The following is a 27,159-nucleotide window of genomic DNA, read 5'->3' as shown; positions in this document are numbered from 1 at the left end:
CATATTTTAACCATTTTCACATTGCTATGGAACAGAATAAATTCTCTGCTCTCTATTTGAGCTAAGACGCCGAAACCAATCACATCTTTCTGGTAAAATGAAACAATTACGCATGTAAGTTACTTACTCTGAAATGGAATATATCGTATAAAATGAGATTCTAAAATAAAAGGAACCACAGTGTCTTTGTTCTTATTTAAGAGGAATGATGGAAACTTTGGTGACATCATCCACTGATGTTAATCGACACTGGCAGATGTCATATTTAGGATAAAGTTTTTGTTTAAAACAATTAAATCTTTTATCCGATACATCATATTAACAAAGTACAGCAAAATGTCCAAAATTACCTTTTTTTAAAACACATTTTATTTGCCAATATTCTTGATTATCATATAGCAAACACCAATGAGAAATTTAACAGAAACTCTGAATCAAATGATTTTCTACTTGTGTATTTGGAACTGAACAAAGTTTTTTATAAATTATGCTAGTGTTTCAGAGAACAGGTGGCATTTATCTTCATCTTTATGTTTGATATAAATGAATGCCCCTACTAAAAGTGCTGATAAAGAATGTATCTCAGCTTTCCTAATGGAATACATAATATTACATCCTGATTTGACAAAAACAAGTTCTAGGGACTATTATGAAAGCCTATAGAGTATCTAAATCCTTCAGAGTCAGTGATCTGATTCTTCTTTGGAAGAATTAAGAATCAACAAGGGCTATGAAACATGATAAAACTAATTTCTTATCTGGCTATATTCCAAATGCATTCTCTCTTAAGTGGGTTTATTATGTGATTTACAGAGCCTTGCTACTCAAATTATGGTCCATGGACCAGCAATGTCAGTGCTGGTCACCTGGGAGGGTGAATCTCCACCCAAGACCTACCAGGTCAGAATCTGCATTTTAACAGATTCCCAGGTGATTCCTTTGACATTAAAAGGTGACATGCATGACTTAGAGCTTCTGAATCACAGGCCCCCAGGGCCTATGCATCATCTCCGTTAACCTTCCATTACTTCTACAAAAAAGGCAGACAGAATGTAGGCTTCAGTAGTTAGGTTAAGACTACTTCTCCTCGATGACATGATTGTATATTTAGAAAACCCCATCATCACAGCCCCAAAACTCCTTAAGCTGATAAGCAACTTCAGCAAAGTCTCAGGATACCAAATCAATGTGCAAAAATCACAAGCATTCTTATACACCAATAATAGACAAACGGCCAAATCATGAGCAAACTCCCATTCACAACTGCTACAAAGAGAATAAAATACCTAGGAATACAACTTACAACGGATGTGAAGGACCTCGTCAGGGAGAACTACAAACCACTGCTCAAGGAAATAAGAGAGGACACAAACAAATGGAAAAACATTCCATGCTCATGGATAGGAAGAATCAATATCATGAAAATGGCCATACTGCCCAAAGTAATTTATAGATTCAATGCTATTCCCATCAAGTTACCACTGACTTTCTTCACAGAATTAGAAAAAAACTACTTTAAGTTTCATATGTAACCAAAAAAGAGCACGTATAGCCAAGACAATCCTAAGCAAAAAGAACAAAGCTGGAGGCATCACGCTACCTGACTTCAAACTATATTACATGGCTACAGTAACCAAAACAGCACAGTACTGGTACCAAAACAGCTATATAGACCAATGGAACATCACAGAGGGCTCAGAAATAACACCACACATCTACAACCATCTGACCTTTGACAAACCTGACAAAAACAAGAAATGGGGAAAGGATTCCCTATTTAATAAATGGTGTTGGAAAAACTGGCTAGCCATATGCAGAAAACTGAAACTGGACCCCTTCCTTACCCCTTATACAAAAATTAACTCAAGATGGATTAAAGATTTAAACGTAAGACCCAAAACCATAAAAACCGTAGAAGAAAACCTAGGCAATACCATTCAGAACATAGGCATGGGTAAAGACTTCATGACTAAAACACCAAAAGCAATGGCAACAAAAGCCAAAATTGACAAATGGGATCTAATTAAACTAAAGAGCTTCTGCACAGCAAAAGAAACTATCATCAGAGTGAACAGGCAACCTTCAGAATGGGAGAAAAATTTTGCAATCTATCCATCTGATAAAGGGCTAATATCCAGCATCTACAAGGACCTTACACAAATTCACAACAAAAAAACAAACAACCCCATCAAAAAGTAGGCAAAGAATATGAACAGACACTTCTCAAAAGAAGAAATTTATGCAGCCAACAAACATATGAAAAAAAGCTCATCATCACTTGTCATTAGAGAAATGCAAATCAAAACCACTATGAGATACCATCTCACGCCAGTTAGAATGGCAATCATTAAAAAGTCAGGAAACAACAGATGCCGGAGGGGATGTGGAGAAATAGGAACACTTTTACACTGTTGGTGGGAGTGTAAATTAGTTCAACCATTGTGGAAGACAGTGTGGCAATTCCTCAAAGATCTAGAACCAGAAATACCATTTGACCCAGCAATCTCATTACTGGGTATATACCGAAAGGATTATAAATCCTTCTACTATAAAGACACATGCACATGTATGTTTATTGCAGCACTATTCACAATAGCAAAGACTTGGAACCAACCCAAATGCCCATCAATGTTAGACTGGATAAAGAAAATGTGGGACATATAGACCATGGAATACTGTGCAGCCATAAAAAAGAATGAGTTCATGTCCTTTGTAGGGACATGGATGAAGCTGGAAACCATCATTCTTGGCAAACTGACACAGGAACAGAAAACCAAACACCACATGTTCTTACTCATAAGTGGGAGATGAACAATAAAAACATATGGGCACAGGGAGGGGAACATCACACACTGGGGCCTGTCAGGGGGTGGGGGGCAAGGGGAGGGATAGCATTAGGAGAAATACCTAATGTAGATGACAGGTTGATGGGTGCAGCAAACTACCATGGCACATGTATACCTATGTAACAAACCTGCATATTCTACACATGTATCCCAGAACTTAAAGTATAATAAAAAAAAAGATCAATACTAACAACAACAAAAAAAGAGACTACTTCCCCTCTATAGTAAAATCACAGGCACTTTAGTTTTCAATTACATACTGACTTTGATACTTGCAAACCTCACCATCAATGTCAAATACAAATAAACAATTTACCACTCTTTAAGACAAGCATATACTTGAGAACTGAAAATTGAAGATGAATACCACCACATACAAAATAAAATGTAAACTAGGCTTCACCCACTCTGAAGAATTATGTAATAAGTACAAGTCCGGCAGTTTCTATCACTGACTTTAAGAAAAACATAGTTCACTGAGTCATTCATAGCAGTGAGCAGAGGCATGGAGCCAGCCATACTCAGTTGCACATGTGCCATGCACACTGGTTCTTACCTGTTTGTACTCAGATTCTCTTCCAACCAATACCTGCAGAATGTAGTTAACAGGGTCGCCTTTCATTGGTGGTACTGTCTCCCATAAAATTTCACATGAATTTCCTTCTAACTGTGTTACTCGAGGTGCTGAAATACAAATCCACACATCCAAGCTCAAAATTCGAAGTATCATGTTAATAGTCAACACTTTAGCACTATTAGTGAGAACCCAGAGAGAGCAAGATTGTGCCTGTGTTTGCCCTGAGAGAGGAGTTCATTTGCGCAGCCTCTCATAAAACCAGCAGGGTGCCCTTTAGGCACAGAGAAGTTACTCCATGACTAAAAAGCCATTGATGAAAAATCCTTTGCCCATTATCCCATTAATAATAGCTTGATGTGGATCACATCTTTTTTTCTCCTATGGCACTTGAGCATCCTCTATGGCTTAGACCCTGTCCTAGGTATTCTGGAAGATGCAAAAACAGGTAAGGTAAACTCTGTTTTCAAGAAACTTGAGATTTAGTTGAAGGAAGGGGAGAGCAAGGTATGAGACGCATACAAAAAGAAACATCAGGGAATAAAAATGAGAGGTACAAACTAAACGTTGGTAATTTCCAGGGGAGGAAAAGAGCATATCTGGGTGAGGATCTAAGGAAAGTTTGAGGAGCAGGTGACATGTGAGAACAGTCCTGGGGAATGGGCAGCATTGAAAGCCTTTAAAAATTAAATTATATTTATATATATTTTATTTTTCACCTCCTGAACTCATTCTCATTTAAAGCTAAATTATATTAGTCTGTAGTAAGGCACTTAAAATATTCTAGATTTAAAAAATATTTTCATAACTTCTATCTCTACAGCTTGATTCAATATGACATTTTCCTATTTTGTAACTAGAATGTATATCTCCTGTCTGAACTCCCTTATACTTTAATCCCTAATTACATGCAACTAATTGTTGAGACAGTTGTTTCTACTTGCAATTCTGTATGATACTGTTTCAGAAAAATAATGCTTTCCTTAAAAAAAAAAAAAAAAAAGAAGAAGAAGAAGAAAAGGAGTCTATGCTGGAAATGCTTGGCCAAAATTCCAAGCATTTTATGAAAAAACTAAATAAGGAAGCCTATCAGATTAAAATGTCCTCCAGCTAAGACAATAATTTTCTGAATCTAAGAGTGAGAAGAAGACAACCTGATCATCTGTCAGAGTGGGAAAACTGACCTTCTGAAGTAGAAAGGCCAGGAGATGCAAGCACTATCAATGTGCCATCGTATTTTTTGTAAAATGAATCCCCACCAAGAATCACTTTGAGAGGCAAAGATAGTACTCCTTCATACTAGAAAGACCCCTGAAGTGGGATAATTGATAAATGTGGCCACCCTTCCTTGGTACTAACAAACCAAAGCAGCCACAGTGTGCTCAGACATCTTTTGTGTTATAACTGAAAGGCAAAGCTGCACCAAAGGGCCAGGGCATTTACTGCCAAAGTGACATGTGTATGCACATTCATACTCGTGTCTTAGTCACATAAAGAAGGGTCTGCCAAAGAGTCTGCAGGGCAGGGAAGCAGGAGGAAGGTATTTACCCTAAACTAATCCTGACAGGAGCTATGAGGTTTGCAGAATCCAAGCCAAATCCTGACCCAGGTCCTGGAGAGTTCCTATAATTGACTTGGTGCCCTGGTTGTAGCTGACACACCTCCTTCATGTGGGAGTAGAGAGTCAAACACATACACAAGGATCTTTTGTGCAGGTTGTACTTACCCCGCTATCTGTCAGCCTTAGGGTTATTTTGAACAATAGCTGGATAAAGCCACTTGTGCTGTCTGTCCCCTACAAGACAAGCTGCAGGGACCTCCACAAGAACCACAGTATTTGCAGGAAATGAGGCAGGGTCTCAGGAGTCCATGAGTGGCTGGGTGGACAGGCTGAGCATGCTATGGCTCCTATTGCTATTTCCTGCCTTGCAAGTCAGCTGCAGTCAGGCATAGCTCTGTGGCTAGATAACAGGCTGAGGGCTCAGCAGACCCGGTGGAAGGAGGGTCCAGGCAGAGTGTCTTTTGTTCACTAGCCTCGAGAGATATGGGGAAGATCTGGATACGTGGGGCTCTCACAACTTCTGCAGTACCTGATCCCATTAAGGGGCCAGAGTAGGAAAGTAGTCATCCTTGAAGAAACTTCAAGATAAGTACCCCAGGAGATTAGAGCAGATCGCTGCTACAGCTTTCCAAAGGCAGCGCTCCACCACACCAAGAGATGTGAGCCAAAAGAGAAAGGCTGCTGAAGTTGGCTAAGTCAGTCTCTAGGCACCAAAGTCACTGAAAGATGAATGCCAACCTCTGCTTCTCTGATTGTCTAGGAAAGGGGAGTCTGACACCTTCCTTGGTAAACTGTCTTAAGGGCTGCAGCACCAGGAATTTAACCCTTATTTCTAACCATTATTTTTGATAAACATGCATACATACAGAGAAAAGTCATTATCTGTAGGCCCTTTCCTTTCAAGGTCTCTCATTTCCCCCAGACAACCCATTGCTCAATCTTCTTTAGAATGGTTCTTTTGATTCTATCTTGCTGACATTATATTTAACATCAGAAAAGAGCTTCTTTCTGTAAGTCCCAACAGTTCCTTACTCTCACAAGAGAGCGTGAAAGAATACATAGTCTACACACCTTTGATGGTGGGGGGGACACTTTTGGTTGTGCTGAAGGTATAGGTTTCTGAGAAGGGCCCTTCTCCAGCCTCACTTGCTGCCTGGATTCTGAAGGAGTAGCATGTGAATTCCGTCAGTCTCTGGACCTTGTAGGTGTGGCTGGGTCCTCTGTAGATTGAAATAAACCTAGAAGGAGGAGCAGAATCAATTAGCCATCTGAACTCCTACTAATGACAAGAAATTAATTATGATGCAAACTAGTGGAGCAGATTAGGCCAACTTGGTAAACGCTTTCCATACATTCTGAATTAATAATCAGCGAGTTGTTACATTAGGGTTAAGCTTAATGTCTAAATGTATGTTTTTATAAAAGAAAAACATAAACTTAAGCACATATAAAGACTAGAATGAGACTCCTTTAATTAGGATCTAGATTCTAGAAACATCAGTTGCTTATGTTTTTATTTACTAATAAAAAACAGAATTTTCAAATTTTTCATAATGCTAATATCTACAATCTGGTAGTGTAAACTAATCTTCTACTATGTACTAGGCAATGAAGTTAATGTTAACAGGACACCTGAGAAATAAGATGTCCTCTTTAGCCAAATTTTGCAAATAACTGAGGTTTGGCCAGAAATGCTTTTAATTTTAACTTTTATCGATCTTACCAAGAGCTTTCAAAGCCCCATTCCTCAACTGCTAAGGAGACATTTAGGATTATGGATCATTGAGAACACATGTAAAATGAAAAAAAAAAAATGCTGTGTTCAGAATCATCCATCAGGTTCATCAAAATCACAGACAAACAGCACAGGTGGGCTGGACAGTTTGGACTGGCAGCTTTTGGCTCCTTCCCCCATCGGATCCAGGACTATTTTACACTTCTCTGCTAATTAAGATTTCCACGAAACGTTAAGCATAACAGGCACAAAGATAAACAAACAAGACCTTATGTTTTAGGTGTTTTCCCCCAGGGTCTTGAAAACAATGTTTTCACAATAAAAACATATTTGAGAACTACAGTATGCTGTCATCTTTTTAAAAAATATAGTTTAACTGTAAAATTTTGGAAATAACATAACTTCCCATAAGTCATCCAGGATCTTTAGTAGATTCAGTATTTGAATCCTGGTGGTCCAGTGGACACTCTGAGAACCACTACATAAGTTAATCCAACCACAATGCCTGGTTCCTAGACAGACAGGCCAATGGATTCTACACTTCCAGGGCTTTGTCACAGCATCTGAGGACAATCCACTGTCTTCAGCTACTGGAAGTCGGCCACTAACAAAATAATAATCCAAAATGTCTGACTCTTGGGTCAATTTGGCCTAGGGGTAAGCGGAATTTATGTATTCATTTAGCAAACATTTCTTGAACATCTGCTGTGTGCTAGGCTCTGTGGATTTGAAAGATGAATAAGACCTAATCCCTGTGCGTTAGCTGGTCCTGAGTGTGGGCAAGGTTTTGTGAAGCAGAGCAGCAGCTTTTCCATGTGCTGTAGAACAGTCCCTCTGGATGGATGAATGGATGGAAAAATGAAGACATACAGATCTAAAACATTTTCTTTTCTTTTTTTTTAACAAAGCCTGTCAGAGTCCATGCTTACTTTAAAATATCCACGTGTGTACTCATCAGCCTCTGCAATCAAGTTCCTGAGCCCTGGTCATTTCACCTATTTAGTGTTCTGTCTGCTTTGCTGTGTAAGGAAGTGCCTTTTATTAAAGGCTGAACATTTTTAATTTCAGGGAAAGCCAGAGTCCAGGCTGAAACCCACAAATACCATGGCAACCTATTTAGCACTCTTGACACATTACTACCCTAATGAAGACATCCTTGCTAATGCCAGAGCCAAACAGCTATTTATTAACTCAGCCTAACCTAGTCTACAATCTCTAGCAGGAGTAATTGCCCTTAATTATATCACAAATTGAAGTCATGGTTTAAGAAGTGAAAGTGTTACATCTTCATTATAAATTTGCCATAAAGCTCAGTTTTTAAAAGAGTTTGGAGAGGACTACTAGGAACAGTATGCTTTCCTGCCATGCCACACTCTAAGGAGAATATTTGTTTTGGAAAATAAGTTCAATATATATTTGGACCCAGACCCAATTATAATGTAAGCAATAGCACTCACAGTCACAAAGAAATTTACTGAAGCAAATTCATTACTCTAAGTTTGTAATCTAAACAGAACAGATAACATACGTATCAATTTTCAAACACATCAAAATCTTTTGTTTCCAGACTACTGTGTTCCTTTAACTTCTTGTTTTGCTCTTGTACTGGAGCACTTTATTAACTGTTTAAAATTGCATTCCAATTTATGAAAAACATAGTGGAAACAGCTGACAGTAATGAGAAATCTAAAATTTTATTTATCTCTGGAGACAGTGTTAATTGGAAATACAAAAATGACCCCATTTGTGTCTAGAAAAAAGTGGGAGTGACCTTGAAGACTCTGGAGGAGACATGACTGCAGAGGATTTCAGCTTTACAGTTCAATCACCTTATTTTCAGTAAAGGTGGGGTTAGGCAGCTCCAGGAGGCCACCTTGGAGCTGCAATTCCCCGTGGAGAGGAACTTGGGAACTGGCAGCCTGGTGCTCCCAGCAGAAGGGAGCTGAGAAGAGGAGGGAAAGGGGTGGTTCTTTCTTCCTTCAGCCTTTTCTAGAATAAGCATGTGTTTCAGCAGTCCTCTAATGTAGCCCACTGTCTACTCTGGCAATAATAAATCATGATCTGCTCATTGCTCTGATCAAAGCCATCACTGCTTTGACTGGCCTGCCTTCCCCAAAAAAGGGCATGGGAAGAAATTATGAGAGGGGCATAGAGAAGAGCTCTTTTATTTTGTTCTCAGAATGTGTATGGAAATAGCCAAAATAGATGGTAACTAATTCCTATGTCATGTAATTAACCAGATATTGAGCCTTCAGGAGGGAAGGAGACGATGGGCATGACAGAGGCTCTTTCCTGGGTGAAACACGTATAAGGTGGGAAAGGGAGACATAAGGAATCCTAAGAGCTTTGGGTGAAACAGCCCAAGGCAGGAAAGCATCAAGTGTCAGTCGGGCCATCTAGAAACACTGATGTACCCTGTCCTTTTGGGGCCTGTGCCCTAAGATGAACACACAGGCCCAAGGTCAGAAGGGCTGAGCAATGACGCAAGATGATCATAGCTAATGCTTTCTGAAGACTTTCTCCAATCATCTCACTCTGAAGTGTGACCAAGAGCCACAGGGAGACATTAAAGACAGAGGTAGCAAGTTGGCACATTATTAAAAAGCTGACACTTTCCTCACTTTAAAGGTTTTCCCTACCCTTTCGTCTTCTTAAAGAAATAAAAGAGGTAAGAATAGAAAGAGAACTGCAAGAATGAAACCATGGCATGAAAGGGATGAGAAAGACTTGGTACCAATTTTTTATACTATGAAAATCATTTATCACAGTCATTTCCAATTTCATGTCATTTTACTCTCTACAACAAAAAAATTCATTAAATATACAAGCAAATAGATTCTAGTTAAACTTCTTCTATACCCCCTAAAGATCTGGGTACTTGGTAGGCTCTCAGTAAATGCAATTTCTGAGACTGGAATTGGCTCTGTAAACTATGAAACACCAGCAAGTAGTTTAGTCTCTTCATGCCTCAGTTTTCTCATCTGTACAATCAGTGAAATGATGGAATCAACCTCAGAGATATTGTGAGGTTCAAATGGGTTAATAAAAGAAAAGTGCTGGCCAGGTGCAGTGGCTCATGCCTGTAACTCTAACACTTTGGGAGGCCGAGGCGGGCGGATCACAAGGTCAGGATTTCGAGACCAGCCTGGCCAGCATGGTGAAACCCCATCTCTACTAAAAACACAAAAATTAGCCAGGCGTGGTGGTGCATGCCTGTAGTCCCAGCTACTCAGGAGGCTGAGGCAGGAGAATCGCTTGAACCCAGTAGGCAGAGGTTGCAGTGAGCCAAGATTGCCACTGTACTCCGGCCTGGGTGACACAGCGAGACTCTGCCTCAAAAAAAAAAATAAATAAATAAATAAAATCAAAGTGCTTAGGCTAATCCTGATATATAACAACTCAATATGTGTTAGTTATAATCATCTTAATGCTGTGAAGACATAATTTTTAGAAAGGACTCCCCGTGTGTTCTGAGAGACCACGTACATCACTGTCTGCTAACACAGAAGTTATTTTTTCTGGGTGGAAAGTCAGCCGCATGGTAAGAGGCAACCCTGCAGAGCAGGCTGCCATGTTGGCCTCAGACATGAGCTGTGGGACTACATCTGTGAGGCTGTTTACTCTCCCTCAGGCAGGTGCCGCCAATGAAGTACAGGCAGAGACACTTCCTCGGAACACACTGGTGAGGTCTGAATTTGACGGCTCACATAAAAGCCCCAAGCTCTGACACAGCAGGCCTCAGATAACTGTTGATCCTAAATTTCTTTCTGGTAAACCCTAGCATGAAATGTACATGCTGACAATAATGTCTGGTTCCCCTTGCTCCTCCAATATCAGACAATAAAGACCTACCAAAACATAACAAAAAGCACATATGCCAATACAAGAATAATACAATTCCTCTTTCATCCCAGTTCTATAATTATTTCTCATCATTCCAGAAGGCAAAAGAAGAGAGAACCTTCCTTCTTCGGGGCCAGTGATTTATGGCCATTTGTATGGTGCTCTTTCTAGGAAGCTCTGTAGGTTAACACCCCTGTGGCTAGAACCACTCAGGGAGAGATTACAAATATTCATCAAATATTTGTTTTACAAAGACTAAGTTAATTTTTTTCTTGCTCCTATATCTTTTTTAAAAGACCAAGTGAATTTCAAAATTCATTAGTAAGTAAGCCAGAGGACTTTTGTGATGGAACTAAATATACCAAGCATCCCAAGACACAATGATTGAAGACTACACATTTTAAATGCAGACAGGGATTCCGAAGAGCAAGGCTTTGCCATGAAGAGGAGAACAGCATCTGTCGAACTTTCCTAGTCCTCTTCCTCTTATATGTAGAATGACCAGGGTCAGTGCTTAGATTCCACCTGCTTATGCACCACAGGCCCTAGGACATCACAGCACGGCCAGGAGGCAACAGAAGGGTCCTGCTGTCTTGAAGGTGCTGATCACTACTATTAATACTTCAGTGTGCATTGCTTCAACCCTGGGGAACGGAGGAGATCCCTGGAGTAGGAAGAAATCAGCTGGAAATGGGAGGACCTAAAGCAGCAGGAAATGGTGAAAAACTCTCACTAAGCCCTCAATACCTTGGTTTCTAACAGCGAGTGGGGCTCAGGAAACAGGGATGCACTCCACGAGGAGTCGCACCTGCTTAACCCTGGGCTGCTCCCCTGCCCTAGGCTGCTGAGAAGGACTGGACCATCTTTCACTCCCCTCCGTAACTCCGACACTGTCGGTGGAGGAGGTGGAGCACAGGGACTTGGACCCAGGAAGACCTGTGCTCTAACCAGCTCTGCGCTTTACTGTCACATCATTCACCCCTGCTAAGTGTCAGTTCCTCCCATTTGTAAAATGGGCACAGCATCTACCTCATAGATTGTTTTAAGAGTCAATGCAATATTTATGTGGGTAAAACCTTAGCACTGAGCCCAGGACTCAGTAAGAGCCTGGCATATGGCATTATCCAACGGCCCCAAACTCTGCACCAGGAAGGCCACAAGTCACCTTTTAGGGATCTGAATTATACCCTGAGGACCTCTGGCTCCCAGTTCCTGCTATACAGGCCTCTCCCCAGGTTACTGGGATCATTCACAACTTTTGACCCAGCAGGAACATGTCAATCTAAATTTGTGATGTTCTGTTACAGCCTATGCCAGACATTTAGCTCTCCCCAACATAAATCACTCATCTAATTTCGTGGCCAAGGAGTACAAATAAAATGTTCACTTTGTTATTTTCATGACATGAGCACTCTTGCTGACAAAAGCAACAAGGAATAATGTATATATAGTGGTTCCTGGAACATACTATATGCTCAATAAAGTCACTGAGTCATTTTAGTACGAGTTCAGGCTGAGGCATATGTAGCTACAGGCAACCCTTATGGTACCACAGGAGCCCCAGCCCACGCTGGCAATATCTCTGAGGGGTCTTCTACTCCACCTCCATCCCCTGCTGCCTGTGCCCATGAAGCTTCAGAGGCATCAGCCCCATGACCCAGGCTCCTGTGAGGACCAAGAAGAGGACAAGCACAGTAACACCTGCGGGGCTCCACTGTGCAGGGAGTTCGGATACAACACACTGGGTGATGATATAAGCTCTGCAGTAAGCTGGCCTGGCTCTGAGTTCAGACTCAACAGTCTGGTAATGGTGCATTCTATAATCAGGTAAGTTGTTTCCTCCTCTGTAAAGTGGGTACGATAAGAGTAACTACCTTGTAGCATTATTGTGAGAATTAAAATGGATGATGAAGGAAAACCCACTAGAGAATGCCTAGCACTTATTAAATGTTCCATAAATACTACTGTTTTTAATACTATGTAAATATTATTGTTTCTAACACGAGTATTATTAACAAAGCACCAATGCTCATGAGTCTGTTTTACAAGGTTGGAAAAGCTGAAGGAGTCCTCAGAATGGCATCCCTCTCACTTTCATTCCATGAGGTTTTCTTGAGTTGGAGAGAAGAGTTGGGCATGTGACCAAGATCACCGTGTCCTGGTGAGTCCAGGTTAAGAACTGTTGCTGCAAACACCAAGATGGGGCAATGCACCCAATCTAGGCACTGCCCATAGCGTCGGGCATTTTTACTTAGAAGAAAGATGGGGAGAAATGCTCTCCTACACTAAGAATATTTACTTGGAAAGGGGAAATAAACTGGTTAGAAGGTTGGGTGGGTCATTAAAAGTTTACAATCTAAATGAATTCTTGATGGCTCTGCCCATAACTTGTTTGAGCTTTGACTGTAATATCTTCTTGAAACAAGACACTCAGATGGCAATAAGCACGCATGAGTTTTAATGTTGGTGATTTACCAATGATTAATGGCATTATATTAGGTATCATAAGTAAACTAGAGATGATTTAAAGTATACAGGAGGATGTGCGTAGGTTATATGCAAATACTATGTCATTTTATGTAAGGGACTGGAGCTCCCATGGGTTTGTGGGGGGGCGGGGGGGAGAGTGTTGCCCTGGAACCAATCACCCATAGATACTGAGGAAACAACTCTGTGTGATACTATAATGGTGGAAACACGTCATCATACATTTGTCCAAATCCATACAGTGAACAACACCAACAGTAAACCCTAATGTAAATTGTGGAATTTGGGTAATAATGATGTGCCAATGTCTGTCCATCAGCTGTAACAAATGTCCCACTGTGGTGGATGATGCTGATAATAGAAAAGGCTGTGCATGTGTTGGGGTAGGTGGATAAGGGGTATCTTTGTACCTTCAGCTTCGTTTTGCTGTGAACCTAAAACTGCTCCAAAAAAAAAAGATATTTAAAAATGAAAAACAAAGTTCTACGTGTCTGTGAATACCGAATGACTTTGCTTATTTTATTCTGCTTGCCGGTCAGAGTACTCCATGGCGGGACAGAGCAAGGTTTCAAGAGCAAAAAGACATACACAGACCTTAGCCAGAATGCAGAGATTATTACCTTCACTGTAAACTTGAACAAGTCACATAACTCTCTACAGCTCAACTGCCAGACAACGGCTGTCTTGTTCACTTGGCAGGAACTTTTATGAGATTGAAGTAAATTCTATGACTCCTTATTGAATATGCACTAGAAAGGCAAACAACAGATTCTGGGCATTTTCCAGAAATTCTTGGGGAAGGCTATACTTTTAATTTCAGTATTTTAGGCTTTAACATTGTGAAAGTTGACTTTTTGCACTCAAGTGCAACTGAAGGAAGAAGTTCCATCATGTTACATCTTTAAATGTTCCTTTATTTTAAATCACTATAGGGGGAAATGTAACATACATGAAGAATTTAGCTTTAGAATGTTTCCTTAAAAGAGTTTGATTTTGAAAAAAACATCCAAGAATGCTCTAACTGGCCTATAACTTAAATTTATGATGGAAAAGAAGAGATAATGCTAACGTTTCTACATTTACTACCTTGTTATCTTATAATCCCTAGGCCAACTACAGGCTCACAGCAACCCATTAATATTAACTCTTCAAAATGCTCTAACCTGCTGACCTAAAATAACCTGTAGTCTACTAAAGGCTGCAAATGGTACCTTTCAAAACATGTTTCACAATATCACAAATCAACAGCTCAGCAATATTCATTAAAAATGACATGTCTTTTTTTTTTCTTAATTTCCCTGGGCTCCATGGATTGTGTGTATGTGTATGAATGAGAGAGAGAGAGAGAGAGAGAGAGAAAGAGAGAATTTCGTACGTTACTCAGGTGGCATTTGGGAACGAACGGTGCTCAAAATAGAAATGGATAGTATTCGCCCTCACTCTGCCAAGAACACGGAGTCCGACCATGTCTATGGAGAAGCAGATGGCATCATGTGGGGACACCTGAGGCAGGGAAGGTGCAATACCTAAACTGATTTTGATGTTGGCAAGAGTCCCCGTTTACCGGCATGAACGTGCCAATAGCTATTGAGAAAAGAGGTTAATTTCCTAACCCTCTGTCCCTGGCTGTATATGGACCTTTTTTGGCTTGTGAGTGATCAGGCTGTAATACTGTTTAATTAATGGGTGGAATTTTTTTATGCTCCTTTTCTAAGAGATAAAATTTCACTATACCTACTGATGGTAGAAATTCTTTACAAAGAATAAAGGAAAAAAACAAAAAAAAATCTTTTTTTGGGTATACTTTAGACATTAATATATTAAAATGGAGATTTATTTATATTTCAAAAAAGGATGACTAGAATTTCTAAAGACCACCTGAAAAGCTTGCAATTTCCCACTCTCCTACTTTGCTTTCAAGTATATGCAGTGAAATCTTCAAGGATACTCTTCCCAGAGTTTTCCAAATTTCTATTTGCCTACTAATGTTTTAGTGGCCTTGTCTCAACCTGAAAAAAATGCTATCTAATTCCATTCTGTTATTTTTGTTTTTAGTAAATGAGAGCTAAAACTGTAATCTGACTTCTATTTCTGGACCAATTAAGATCTCAAATAGTTCATATGCCACCTCTCACCTCTGTCTGGATATTTTAGCCTAAGATTGACTAAGCTACTCTGTTTCTAAGTCTAAATTGTTATGCTCCTTTTCTACGAAATAAAAATGTTACTTTTTTTTTTTTTTTTTGAGATAGAGTCTTGCTCTGTCGCCTAGGCTGGAGTACAGTGGCGCGATCTCGGCTCACTGCAACCTCTGCCTCCAAGGTTCAAGCAATTCTCCTGCCTCAGGCTCCCGAGTAGCTGGGACTATAGGCATCTGCCACCATGCTTGGCTAATTTTTGTATTTTTAGTAGAGATGGGTTTTCGCCATGTTGGCCAGGCTGGTCTTGAACTCCTAACCTCAGGTGACCCATCTGCCTCGGCCTTCCAAAGTGTTGGGATTACAGGCATGAGCCACCGCATCTGGCCAAAAATGTTTCTAAAATCCTTTTTTCCCCAACAATTAAGGACTGAAGACAGCTACCATTATTTGCATTTTGTAGTAGGGGAAATTAAGGCAAAAAGAAGTGAAGGGATATGCCTCTAGTCACCTAGAAACCCAGCAACAGATCTGAGATTTCAGCAGAGATTTGATACCCATGTCGAGAATCATGATAGCCTGCTGATGGATGTAATACGAAACTGTCATTTATCAAACAATGATGATTATATGGATCGGGGACTAGTCAGAGAAGCACTGGAAACAAATCCTGAGGGTTTCTTAAGGGCCTGGCCCTGAGCTGGCTGCCTCACGTCTATTTAATTTAATTCAGCAACATGGTCTGACAAACGTAAGCAGGAGTTTGTTCTGTAATAGGCATAAGCTGAGAAAGCTCACACCTCCTCAGTGCCCATATATTCCAGATTTTTTTTTTTTTTTTTTTTTTTTAGAGTCTGGGTCTCACTCTGTTGCCCAAGCTGGAGTGTAGTGGTGCGATCACAGCTCACTGCAACCTCAAACTCCTAGGTTCAAGGGATCCTCCCACTTCAGCCTCCGGAGTAGCTGGCACCTAGTGTGTGCCTCCATGCCTGGCTAAGTTTTTAAAAATTGTTTTAGAGAAAGGGTCTCACTATGCTGCTCAGTTTCCCAACCATTTTTATTAGTTGCCTAGTGTGTATTCTTTCAGGGTTTCTATATGCAGATTCTTTCTGTCCCTCTCTAATAGCCAACAGGCAGGCTCCCTGTAAACATGACAAAGCCACTCCAATTTTGCTGGCCAAAAGGAAAAGCGTCCTGGGCAAAAGGGCTGAGTTAATGGAGGGCAAGTGGTAATTATCTGCTCTATTAGATCCCTCTTCCTCCAGCCCAATTTCATGGGAGCCTTGGTTTAAAAAACACTGGCTGTCTGACTAAACTTCAACAACAGATTAACCATAAATGCATTCCTGGAATTTACATTCTTCCCACCTCAGTGCTGTGTAAAATTATCAGGGAACATAGACCCACAAGGGTCAGGACAGGGAGCAGCATCAACTCCAATTCTGTTAGGGCAGCATAACATTTCATTTAACACAGATAAACGCATCTTCAAAGTCATCGGCACCGTGCTACAATCTTAAAATGCACAAGCTGATCCTGTTATTCTAGTGCCTGTATGAGGTTAATGCAGCTTTATGGAAATGTTTACTTTGGAGATGTATTTTTCTTGTATAACACGGGAACCAACGACTTTCATATCTTCTGTGCTGGATCTGTTAAGAATAATAGACTTAATCACTCTAAGGCCAAACTAATTCAATTTTTGTTTTGCTGTCTGCTGTCTGTTGTACTGTCTGCTTATTGTTTAATGTTAATTTATCTCCCTCAGCAAGATAAGCTCTCATAGATAGTCCACATACCTCATAAGGCCCAGCATATAGTAGTAATTCAAGAAAAAAAAAATCGATGATTGAATGACCATAATCTTATCATTGAAATGAACTTAGTTCTATAAATATGAAGCACTGCTTTAAGGCTTGCTTCCTGCATAAATATGGACTGGGAATCTTCAGTATCATGAGCCAGAATAAATGGGAAACAAATGTCCTATCCCAGGGGGTAGAATCCTTTCAACGTAGCAAGTCCAGGTGATCTAGATGAATTCTAGGTTGATTTGCCTTGAGCCAAGGGTTTGGGCAAGATGCTCTTTGGGATCCCTTTTATTTACATGAAACATGTCCAAACTTAAGGGGAAAGAAAGCACCAGGTCTGAAAATAACAAAATAGAGACAGTTACTTGGAGAAAGCTCAGGGCACCTTTCTGTACTTTGGAGGTTTTGCCTGTAATTTCCATCCTATCCCAAGTCTTCACCACTAGTCTCCATCCTAATGCTTCCCAGGCATGAGGTTACAAGACTGGCATCCTTTTAAGACTCACTCAACCTGTCATCTTTTCTAAGAAGTGTTCATTTGATTTTAAGCTTACCTTAGATGCCATTCTTCAACTTTCCCTCTATACCTTGTGCATGTGTCAATCTTTAGGCCTTCCACATCATAATTTGTTTTAAAGCATCTTTGTGTCCTACCATTACTCACCAGACTGTGAGCTCCTTAAGGGCAAGGATCTTAGTCATCTTTGTCCATCTAATACTTAAGCAGTGCCTCTATCTGATGTATAAAACTCCAATAATTGTAAGTTGAAATCAATTCAACTTATCAGAAACAATGTATTTTTTTCACCTAAATGGTAGAAGGCTTTGGTACAAACCCTACTTTCTAGAAAATATTTCCGTTTTTACTCAAGAACTAAATAATGTAGACAAAGCTCTCAATGCTTAGCGCTCTGTAGGCATGCAATAAATCCAAGTTTCCTGGGAGGGAGGCTGTCAAAACCACAACAATAACAAAACAACAACAATAAAAACATAAGTATCCTTTAGAATGTTAAAAACACTTTTGGCTGAACATTGCATTTGTAAATCTCTTGGGCATTTCAAATTTTCTGAGAGGTATATAAATAAACATCATGAATCAGTTCATCATAGTTGCAGAACCTGAGGGGTTTTTGGACATTAAGTAGTTACTCTTAAGGGAAGTTGGTATTTTTCTTATTTTCTTATGAACAGCAGAAGCTACAAATACGAAGGAAAAGAGGCAACATGCCCCAATCATTTACAAGGGACACCTTTTCATAAAGGATTTAATTCACAAATACTCTACAAAGATTTGTTGCCTTAAGGTGAAAAGGTGAAAGGATATCAGAGATCGTCTTCTAGTTTAACCCCTTTATTTAATGAATAAGGAAATTCGGAGAGCAATAGTTTAGTGGCTAAAATCGACTCAACTCTTTAATATGATAATTATGAAGCACAGATATATTAATTTTCATTTTTCTTCCATTACAAAATATACTTAAGTGTTAAGGAGAACACTTAAACAGCTGGCTAGGACTCCCATGCAACTCAGACATCAGCAGCTTTCTTTTCAAAGGCCCACAATGCCTGTTTATAAAGTGTTCATGGTAACACTTTAAGGCTGTTTCCTTCATAAATATGGACTGGGACTCTTTGGTATCGTAAGCCAGAATAGATGGGAAACAAATGTCCTATTCTGGGGGAAAATCCTTTCAACATAGCAAGTTCAGGTGATCTAGATGAATTTTAGGTTGAGTTGTCTTGAGTCAAGGATTCACACAAGATACTTTTTGGGATGCCTTTTATTTACATGAAATACGCTCAAACTTAAGGGGAAAAAATATCTTTGAGAGCCTGCAGGTAAGAAAGTAAGAAAGGTAAGAAAGTAAAGTAAAATAACAATTAAGCCTATCTATGATTCTTGCCTTGGCCACAAGCGGGATATATCATTATTCTGGCCACCTGCATAAGAAATTACTGGTGGTTAATGAAACTGACACATACACTAAAGAGTATGTGCTTTACAACTAGAAGCTCCTCTAGCAACAAGTTCAATGAAAAAGACAGCTGCCCCTTCGGAGGAAGACACTGCAGAAGACAGGTCCTAAAGAACTTTGAGGAGACTAGATTGACAAAGGCTATGCTAATAATAAGTATTAAGATGTATCCAACTCAAATTGTTTCTCCTTGATACCCATGTGCCAAGATCCAAAGTTAAAGGCTTGAATTCAAAAGGCCACTCACTACAAGAGTTCAGTTTCAAGACACTGAGGAAGGTCATCTTCAAACTAAAATTAGCCTGTTTTCATTCTATTAAATCTCAGGAAAATTATTCACAAATAGAATAAGAATTTATTATGCTCTATATTCCCATCACCTTAATAACTTTCTGAGAGCATTGACAAATCTAATTTAAAATGATAAATTTGGACTCTAGCTCCTATAATTAAGAAAAATACTGTTCCTAATGTGAAGTTTTCTTAAATTGCCATTTAAATTTAGGCAAGTCATTTATTTGATTAGGCAAAAGCCTTGGGCTTTTTGAGGGGGGAAGAAACAACATGTATTGATTACTAGATTCTGCACTGTTTTTTGTCTGGCATATTTAAATGCCTCATGCCAGCAACCTCATTTGGAAAAGTGCACAGCTTTTGTTCTGTGCCCAGGAGCCACCGTGTCATGGAAAACCTTGGATCAGACTACACGTTTGTATAGTTCTCCCTGTGAGGCACTAGTGGGCTGCTGCCCCACACAGGGCAGGATTGCAGCAAGAGGGGGTGCCCTTCTTGGGACACAGCCTTCACTCCCATATTTCTAAGACAGCAGTGGAGGCAGGGCACGGGGAACTGGGAGGCACTGGCCTTTATCCCAACTCAGCTAGCTACCACTTTCAACAACTTTTCTGTGCTTCACTTTTTTCTGAAACAGTACAACTAGAAGCTATTTTCTAAGGATTTACCACCAATGGAAGCCACAGGCCTGGGAAAAAATGAAAAGACATTTAAAAATCTCCCCCAATGCTAGTTTTTTATACAGGGATTGTGATTTCTGTTAGTTCACAATTGCTGTTCTTGCCAGCCCTCTCCTGTTGAGTCGTCCCCGGCCAGTAAAATAATAAGCCCATGAGAACACACCCGAAGGCACATATAGCACGGTAAGATGAATGATCTTGTGTATCACTGAATATGAATTTAATCTTTCATGAACCTATCAAAAGAAGCTTTACCTTCTCTGTGTTCTCTTCACTAGAACTAATTTCCAAGAGGAAAATCACTTTTCGTTCTGTCATAAAAATTACCAGGTTTGCCAGGTCCTCCAAAGTCAAGCTCAAATGTCACCTCGTTCAAGAAATCTTTCCTGATTTTTTTAAACCAGATGGCCTCTGCCTCCTTCAAACTTCCAAAGCACTTTTTCCCTCTGACACTAATGTTCTATGGCCATTTTAAAAATTGATATTATACTCCTAGAGGTAGGGTCTTATGTGATTTCTAATCTTGGTCTCCACTGAAGGCCCACAGGGCTCCACTGTACCGAAATCCATCAAAGTGCTTGACTGCAGAGTAGGGGGTGGAGACTGGGACAGGGTTTTCTGTGTAACTAGAACGGGTTCCACATGTGAAGGAACAGAATAGTATCATGCATAAAAGGAAATAACAGAAATGCTTCTATACCAACACTGGTTTTGTGTGTCAGCAAGTAAGCAGGGAAGTAGCAGCATTTTGGTTGTCTTGGTTTTATGGTGATGTCCCATTCCCTTTACCTGATTCTCTGATTAGGACTTTTGGCAATAAAACATTCTGTCACCATTAACTTTTGCTTGACATTGGATTATTTCTAAATACAGTTTGGCTGTCTTCTGATCGGACATTTTCAGAGGAAATGAAGTTAGGTAAAACAAATACTACGTGAAAGGCCACATTTGATTTCGACAGCCAAGAGTGTTTCCTGGGTATGGACTCTTATGAAGAATCTCCTATTTGCTCTGGTTAATTTGATATTGCATTGCCCATAGTTACAGAGTACAACCCCCATCTGTACATCACCCACAGCTATTTCACATTGGTAAACATGTTTGTCCTGATGGTTACTGAATATTTAAAGAGGTAACATCTCTTCCTGGGTCTTATTTCCCTCTGCACTCATGACTAATATAATGCTATTACATAGTGTGAACTTGAATTTGACAATTTTCTTTAGATAATTTCTCTCCATTGTCTCGTTTGATGAAAGGAAAAGAAAAGTGCATATTATGCTATGTAGGGAAATCAGGATCTTTAGAATGTTTAGAAATTCCAAAAGAGAATAATGGGAACAACTCTGGGTATAAAATGCAGGGCTCAAGTCAAAGGAAGCCTCCGAACAAGAAGGAAGAGGGTCTTAGTGCAAGCAAATAAAAATGTATAATTGAGATTTCATCCCGCAAGCCAAAGCTGCAGAAGCTTCAGGAGCATCCTCACCCCCACCTCACCTCTTGTTTCGGTCCTCCAGCTGTAGTGTGTACACCATGTCATCAGCAGCATGTGTCTTGGAGTTACTGTCTCCCCATTTTAGCTTCAGGCTCTGAGGACCAGCAGCAGCACATTCTAGCCTAGGAGGCAAGGGTGGTAATGGCCGAGTTTTTGCTTTAATGAACTGACTAAATGGTCCAGCTCCAATTTCATTTATAGCCTGAATTCTGATCCTAGAGAAAGGAAAAAAAAAAAAAAAAAAAGATACAGACAATGCAGGTTAAAGCAGCAGCAATTCTTCATTCGAAATAAACATTGAGCGTAGTATTTATTACTTGTCCCTAAAGCAATAACATAGAATGAAGAAAAACAAGTTAAAGTAACTCAAGACAAATAGAAGCACAGGGTTGCTCAGTGGACAGACTATAGTCTCCATTTAAAAAAAATAATAGCAAAAAAGCATGGTAGAAAGATATCTCTTAGTTCTTTAATTTAAAAAAAATAGGTTTGTTGTCTCAGGGAAGATATCCTAAAGGTACGCTTTTATATTTTGTCCTAGTTACCTTTTAGCTACCTCATAGTCAGTTTTGGAAGTAGATGAGCTATCAAGAGTAAACTAAATGCGGGAACAAATGAGTCTCCTTCAGAGTCAAAAACAAAGGACAACTCATCAACAGGACATTTCATGTCTCCCTTTTGCCAGCCTCATCCAACAATCTCTGCAAGTCTTTATCTAGAGCTAAGTATGCAGGTATTGTTAGTAACGGGATGGCGTCCAGATGTGCAAAAATCTTAGCTGGATGTTTGCTATGTGCAACAGAGTTATGGATAAGAAAGATATTACCTTAATCATCCATGAATTTAAAATCGAAGAGTTAAAATGTATATATAAAATGTTATTTTAGGCCAGGCGCAGTGGCTCACATCTGTAATTCCAGCGCTTTGAGAAGCCGAGGCAGGAGGATTGCCTGAGTCCAGGAGTTTGACACCAGTCTGGGCCACCTAGTGAGACTCCATTTCTACAAAAAAATAATTTAGTGGGCATAGTGGCACCTGCCTGTGGTCCCAGTACTTGGGAGGTTGTGGTGGGAGAATTGTTTGAGCAACACAAAATGAACTAAAAGAAAATTGGTACTGAGGAGTAGAGGGTTGCTATAAAGATACCTGAAAATGTGGAATTGGCTTTGGAAGTGGGTAATGGGCAGACACTGGAAGAGTCTGGAGGGCTCAGAAGAAGACAGGAAAGTCTGGAACTTCTTAGACACTGATTAAGCGGTCATGACCAAGGCACTGATGGAAATATGGAAAGTGAAGGCCATGCTGCGGAGGTCTCAGATGGAAATGAGGAACTTTTGGGAACTGAAGCAAAGAACTTGGCTGCATTGTTTCCATGTCCTAGGGCTTTGTGGAAGGCTGAACTTAAGAGTGATAACTTAGGGTATCTGGCAAAAGAAATTTCTAAGAGTAAAGTGTTCAAGAGGTGACCTGGTTGCTTCTAACAACCTATGATCAGATATGGAAGCAAAGGAATGACTTAAAGTTGGAACTTATAATTAAAAGGGAAGCAGAGAGTAACAATTTAGAAAATTTGCAGCCTGACCATGTGGTAGAAAAGGAAAGAGTACTTTCAGGAGAAGAATCAATGCAGTCTGTAGAGCAACCACTTGCTAGAGAGATTAGCAGGATTAAAAGGGAGCCTGGTACTAATATTCAAGATAATGGGAAAAAACCTTTAAAGGGCATTTCACAAATCTTGGAGACATGGCCCCTCTCCTCCAGAGGCCTAGGAGGACTGAATAATTAAAGGTTTATTTGAGGGCTCATTAGAAGCATATGCTGGCACCACACTTTTTGTACAGCCTACAGAACCAAAGGTTTTGTATAGCCTACAGTTTATTATAAGCCAAACAAATCTCTTTTCTTTATACATTAAAAAAAAAGTGATGTGGAAAGGCAAAGGAACTAAAATAGCTAATGCAAAATTTAAAAATAAGAATAAAGTTTGAAGAATCACACTACCTGATTTTAGGACTTAGTATAAAGCTACAGTAATCAAGAGAGTGTGGTACCAGTGAAGAGAAAAACACCTAGATCAATACAAGACAATAGAGACTCCAGAAATAGACCTACACAAACGTGGCCAATTGACTTTTGACTAAAGTGCAAAGGCAACCCAATAGAGAAAAGATAGTCTTTTCAACAAATGGTGTTGGAATAATGGGATATCAATAGGAGGAAAATAAACCTCAGCTTCAACCTCACACCTTACACAAAACTTTGCTCAAAAGGGACCACAGATCTAACTGTAGAATATTAAACTTTTAAGAAGAAAACACAGAAGAAAATCTACTACCTAGAATTAAGTAAAGAGTTTTTGGATATGACATGAAAAGCATGATCTTACATAAAAGAAAAAAATAAAAAACTGGATTTCATCAAAATTTGAAACTTTTGCACTGCTAAGAGAATTAAAACAACTAGAGACTGGAAGAATGTATGTGCCAATATTACATCTGACAAATGATTTGTATCCAGAATGTATAATGACCTCCCAAAACTCAGTTAAGGAAATAATCCATTAAAAATGGGCGGAAGAATAGAATAGACACCGCACCAAAGAGGAAATACAGATGGCAAATAAGGACACAAAAACATGTTTGACATCATTAGCCATTAGAAAAATGCAAACTAAATTTGCAATGTAATACCATTATGTTAAAAAAGTGCTGGCAGGGATAAGGTACAACTGGAACTCTCCTATTTTGCTAGTGATAATGAAAACGGGCATCGCCACATAGGAAAACAGTTGCCTTTTAAATATATGCTTATTACATGACCCAGCAATCCCAATCCCAGGTATTTACTCTAGAAAAATTAATATTTATGTTCGCACAAAAACCTGCACACAAATGTTTACAGCAGCTCTACTTACAATCACCTAAAACTAGATAAATATCTGCCTCATAGTTTGGAATGTAGTAAACACTCATCTCTGATAAAGTGGAGCAAAAACTCCATTACAAAGGGCCTTACTTTTCCCAGATTCTATTACACTGGGGCTGCATCAAGTCTTTTGTAGATAAAGCAACGTAAGTCTCTCGATATAACACTGAAAGACTAAAACTCTTCCTTGCCTCCCACATGAGTCTTATCAGATTGCTTTATGGTATTAATAGAAGAGTTTCTTTCTATGATTGGAATATAACATATTTTTCGGCAACTGGAAATGAAAAATCTTTTTAAAAAGGCAGTCATCATGATGGTAGAAATTACTACCCTCTTTCCCTTCTCAGGAAAAGGAAATTAAGCCGGACATTAAGTTTTAGTCTTTCTTCAACAGTGTAACACATTTCCTCACCTAAAAGGTTTATATTAAGGTCCTTCCAGTGTCCAAACCACCATTCCTTCCCTTTACTCTAGGTACAAACATTCCTAGATTCCAGAGGCCAAGATCCTTTCTGCCATCTGCTGGCTCACCTTGTATTCTAGGTGATCCTACCCTTTGCTCTGTGCCACCTGAATAGCTCTTAGCTATTTAATACACAAAATAAAATGAGGTAATGAGTTTCTTAAGATTGTTGTTCTATTCTATACTCGAGAAAAAAAATGCTAAGAGATTTAAATCACTTATAAGAATTTAAAAATAGTTTAGAAGATACAAGTATCAAGATATAAAAAAAATTTAGATTTGATATTTGGCTTCTGTTGCAAATTCATTTATTTCCTGAAAGCCTCCCTAGTATTTTGGTAAGTACTAGGTTCTTTATATCTTTAGCTCTATGGTTCTCTAATCTTTCACTGAGTATTTCCTAGGCATATAATCCTAGCCTTAACACACACCACCACCATTGCCGCCGCCACCACCACCACCACCACCACCACCACCACCACCACGAAAACTGTGGTAGCATTTAACACTCTTTAGCAGTGTAGCTACTTTGGGAATCCTGCTCATCAATTTGGAGACCTTGGGGAAATTATTGAACACTTTTAAGTAACAGCTTCCTTATCTATAAACTGGGGACAGTGACTTTTTTCGGCAATTACAAAGAAGATTACTTAACTAACATAAGGGATGTAAGAAGCACTTTCCAATTTTTAATATTTTATACTCCACAGTAAAATCAGGAGAGGATTCAAGGCAGCCAAAAGCACTAGCAAACTTTCAAGTGTTAATTTTTGGAGTCATTATCCTGATGACTTCTTTGAGAGTGTTACGCCTTCCCAACAGTGCCAGCACAGGGGCAGGTCTTCACTGCGGCTGCACTATTACACCACCTCACTTTATAACATGAGTAACTTGCTGATCCCACTTCCTCCAAGTAATGGCCAAGGACTCAGCAACAGCTGAAAGGGTGGGCTTCTTTCTAGGCCATCCGCAGCAAGGTGAGAGTGAGACAAAGATCTCAGGAACTGAACAAAACAACAATGGCAACCATCACTGCACACATCGAGGACTTGCTCTGTTCCAGAAAATGCACTGCAGAGTGGGAACTACTATTACATCTGCCTTTAGAGATGAGGAAACCAAAGTTAAATGCAGAGAGGTTAAATAACTTGATCTAAATGACAGAGTGACTACTAGGGGTTGAAAGCTAGGTTTGACATCTACAATATCATCTCTGATTTCTACGCTGACCCCATAAGGTAGGAGCTACTTTGTCTGTCTTACAACTGAAGAAAGTGCAGCTCAGCTAGGTCATGTCAGACACATGTTAGATCCAGGTGTGAACAGAACTCCCTTTAGGTACAAAGTCCTGTGTGTCTGGCACACCATACTCTTATATCGTAACAGGGACCAAATATGGCTACAAATCCTACCAAATGACCATTTTTAATTCAAACCACACTTTCAGTTCAACAGTGACCGTCTGCCAAGGAAGCAGGCATTTAGAAGAGTCAACAAGTTTACATCACTTTATTTAAACAGCGTCTGGCCCTGAAATCAACTACCTAGATTTTAAAATACTCAATTCAACCTATCCTACATTTTTACAAAAACACATTTTGTTTCGGCAAAAATACATGAACATTTACATGTGCAGCTGATGCGCTGAGCTAACATGAATTATTTCTAATGATGATGTAACATTCAAAATTGAAAAAAAAACTGAGGAATTGATAAAATAGAATGAGATGATGCCTTGGTGCATTCTGGGGAAAATATTAAGGCCTCTGAGCACAGGAGGCTGAGACAGCTGAATGAGGACTAAGGCAGTTACTGTTTGTTTTGGTTTAGGGTGAAAAACACAGTATGTGAAAATAATTTCCTAATTCCAGTGAGAGGTGACATTGGACTAATGGGCAAAACAAACATTAACCTGAGGAACCACTCCAAGAATTCACCTCAGAAAATAAAAATTGAATTTTAAGTTTTATTAATTAGAGTCTATCCGAAACCCAAACTTGAGAAGTTTTCTCTTTAGCTCAAGTAACATGCTAATCTTGAAACTTAGATAAAATCTGCAGGTCTTTTTGTTTTGTTTAATTTGCATTACGTCAGTTTAAAAAATCTTCAGCTCTGCAAATTAAGTACAAGGGAAGTAGCATTTTCCTTTCCAATTTGGAGAAGTGATGTAATCCCAAGCAAATTCTTCTTGGCTAGGCTGATGTGAAAAATCTCTTCATGTTTCCAGGAGTCTGCAATATCCATCAATATACTAATATTATTTATTAAACAAATCAATCAAAGAACCACATTCTTTATAAATTTTGATTAAAAATCCGCTATTAA

The 27,159-nt window shown here is 39.4% G+C and overlaps 1 protein-coding gene across 6 annotated transcripts in view; it reads right to left on the bottom strand.

Moving 5' to 3' along the window:
• Nucleotides 1–27,159, bottom strand: part of FNDC3B (fibronectin type III domain containing 3B) — a 365,202-nt gene that overhangs the window by 16,631 nt on the left and 321,412 nt on the right. For all 6 annotated transcript variants that reach the window (XM_063621666.1, XM_063621665.1, XM_063621667.1 and 3 more), the window contains 3 exons: nt 21,446–21,658; nt 6,053–6,219; nt 3,403–3,530 (listed from right to left, as the gene is read on the bottom strand). In XM_063621666.1, the coding sequence (XP_063477736.1) occupies nt 3,403–3,530; nt 6,053–6,219; nt 21,446–21,658 (508 nt within the window). The remainder of the gene's footprint in view (nt 1–3,402; nt 3,531–6,052; nt 6,220–21,445; nt 21,659–27,159) is intronic.

This window comes from Symphalangus syndactylus, chromosome 17, assembly GCF_028878055.3.
Source record: "Symphalangus syndactylus isolate Jambi chromosome 17, NHGRI_mSymSyn1-v2.1_pri, whole genome shotgun sequence".
Classification (NCBI taxonomy): domain Eukaryota; kingdom Metazoa; phylum Chordata; class Mammalia; order Primates; family Hylobatidae; genus Symphalangus; species Symphalangus syndactylus.
The sequence above is the reverse complement of the archived record's forward strand: the minus strand, read 5'-3'. Positions and strand labels throughout refer to the sequence as shown.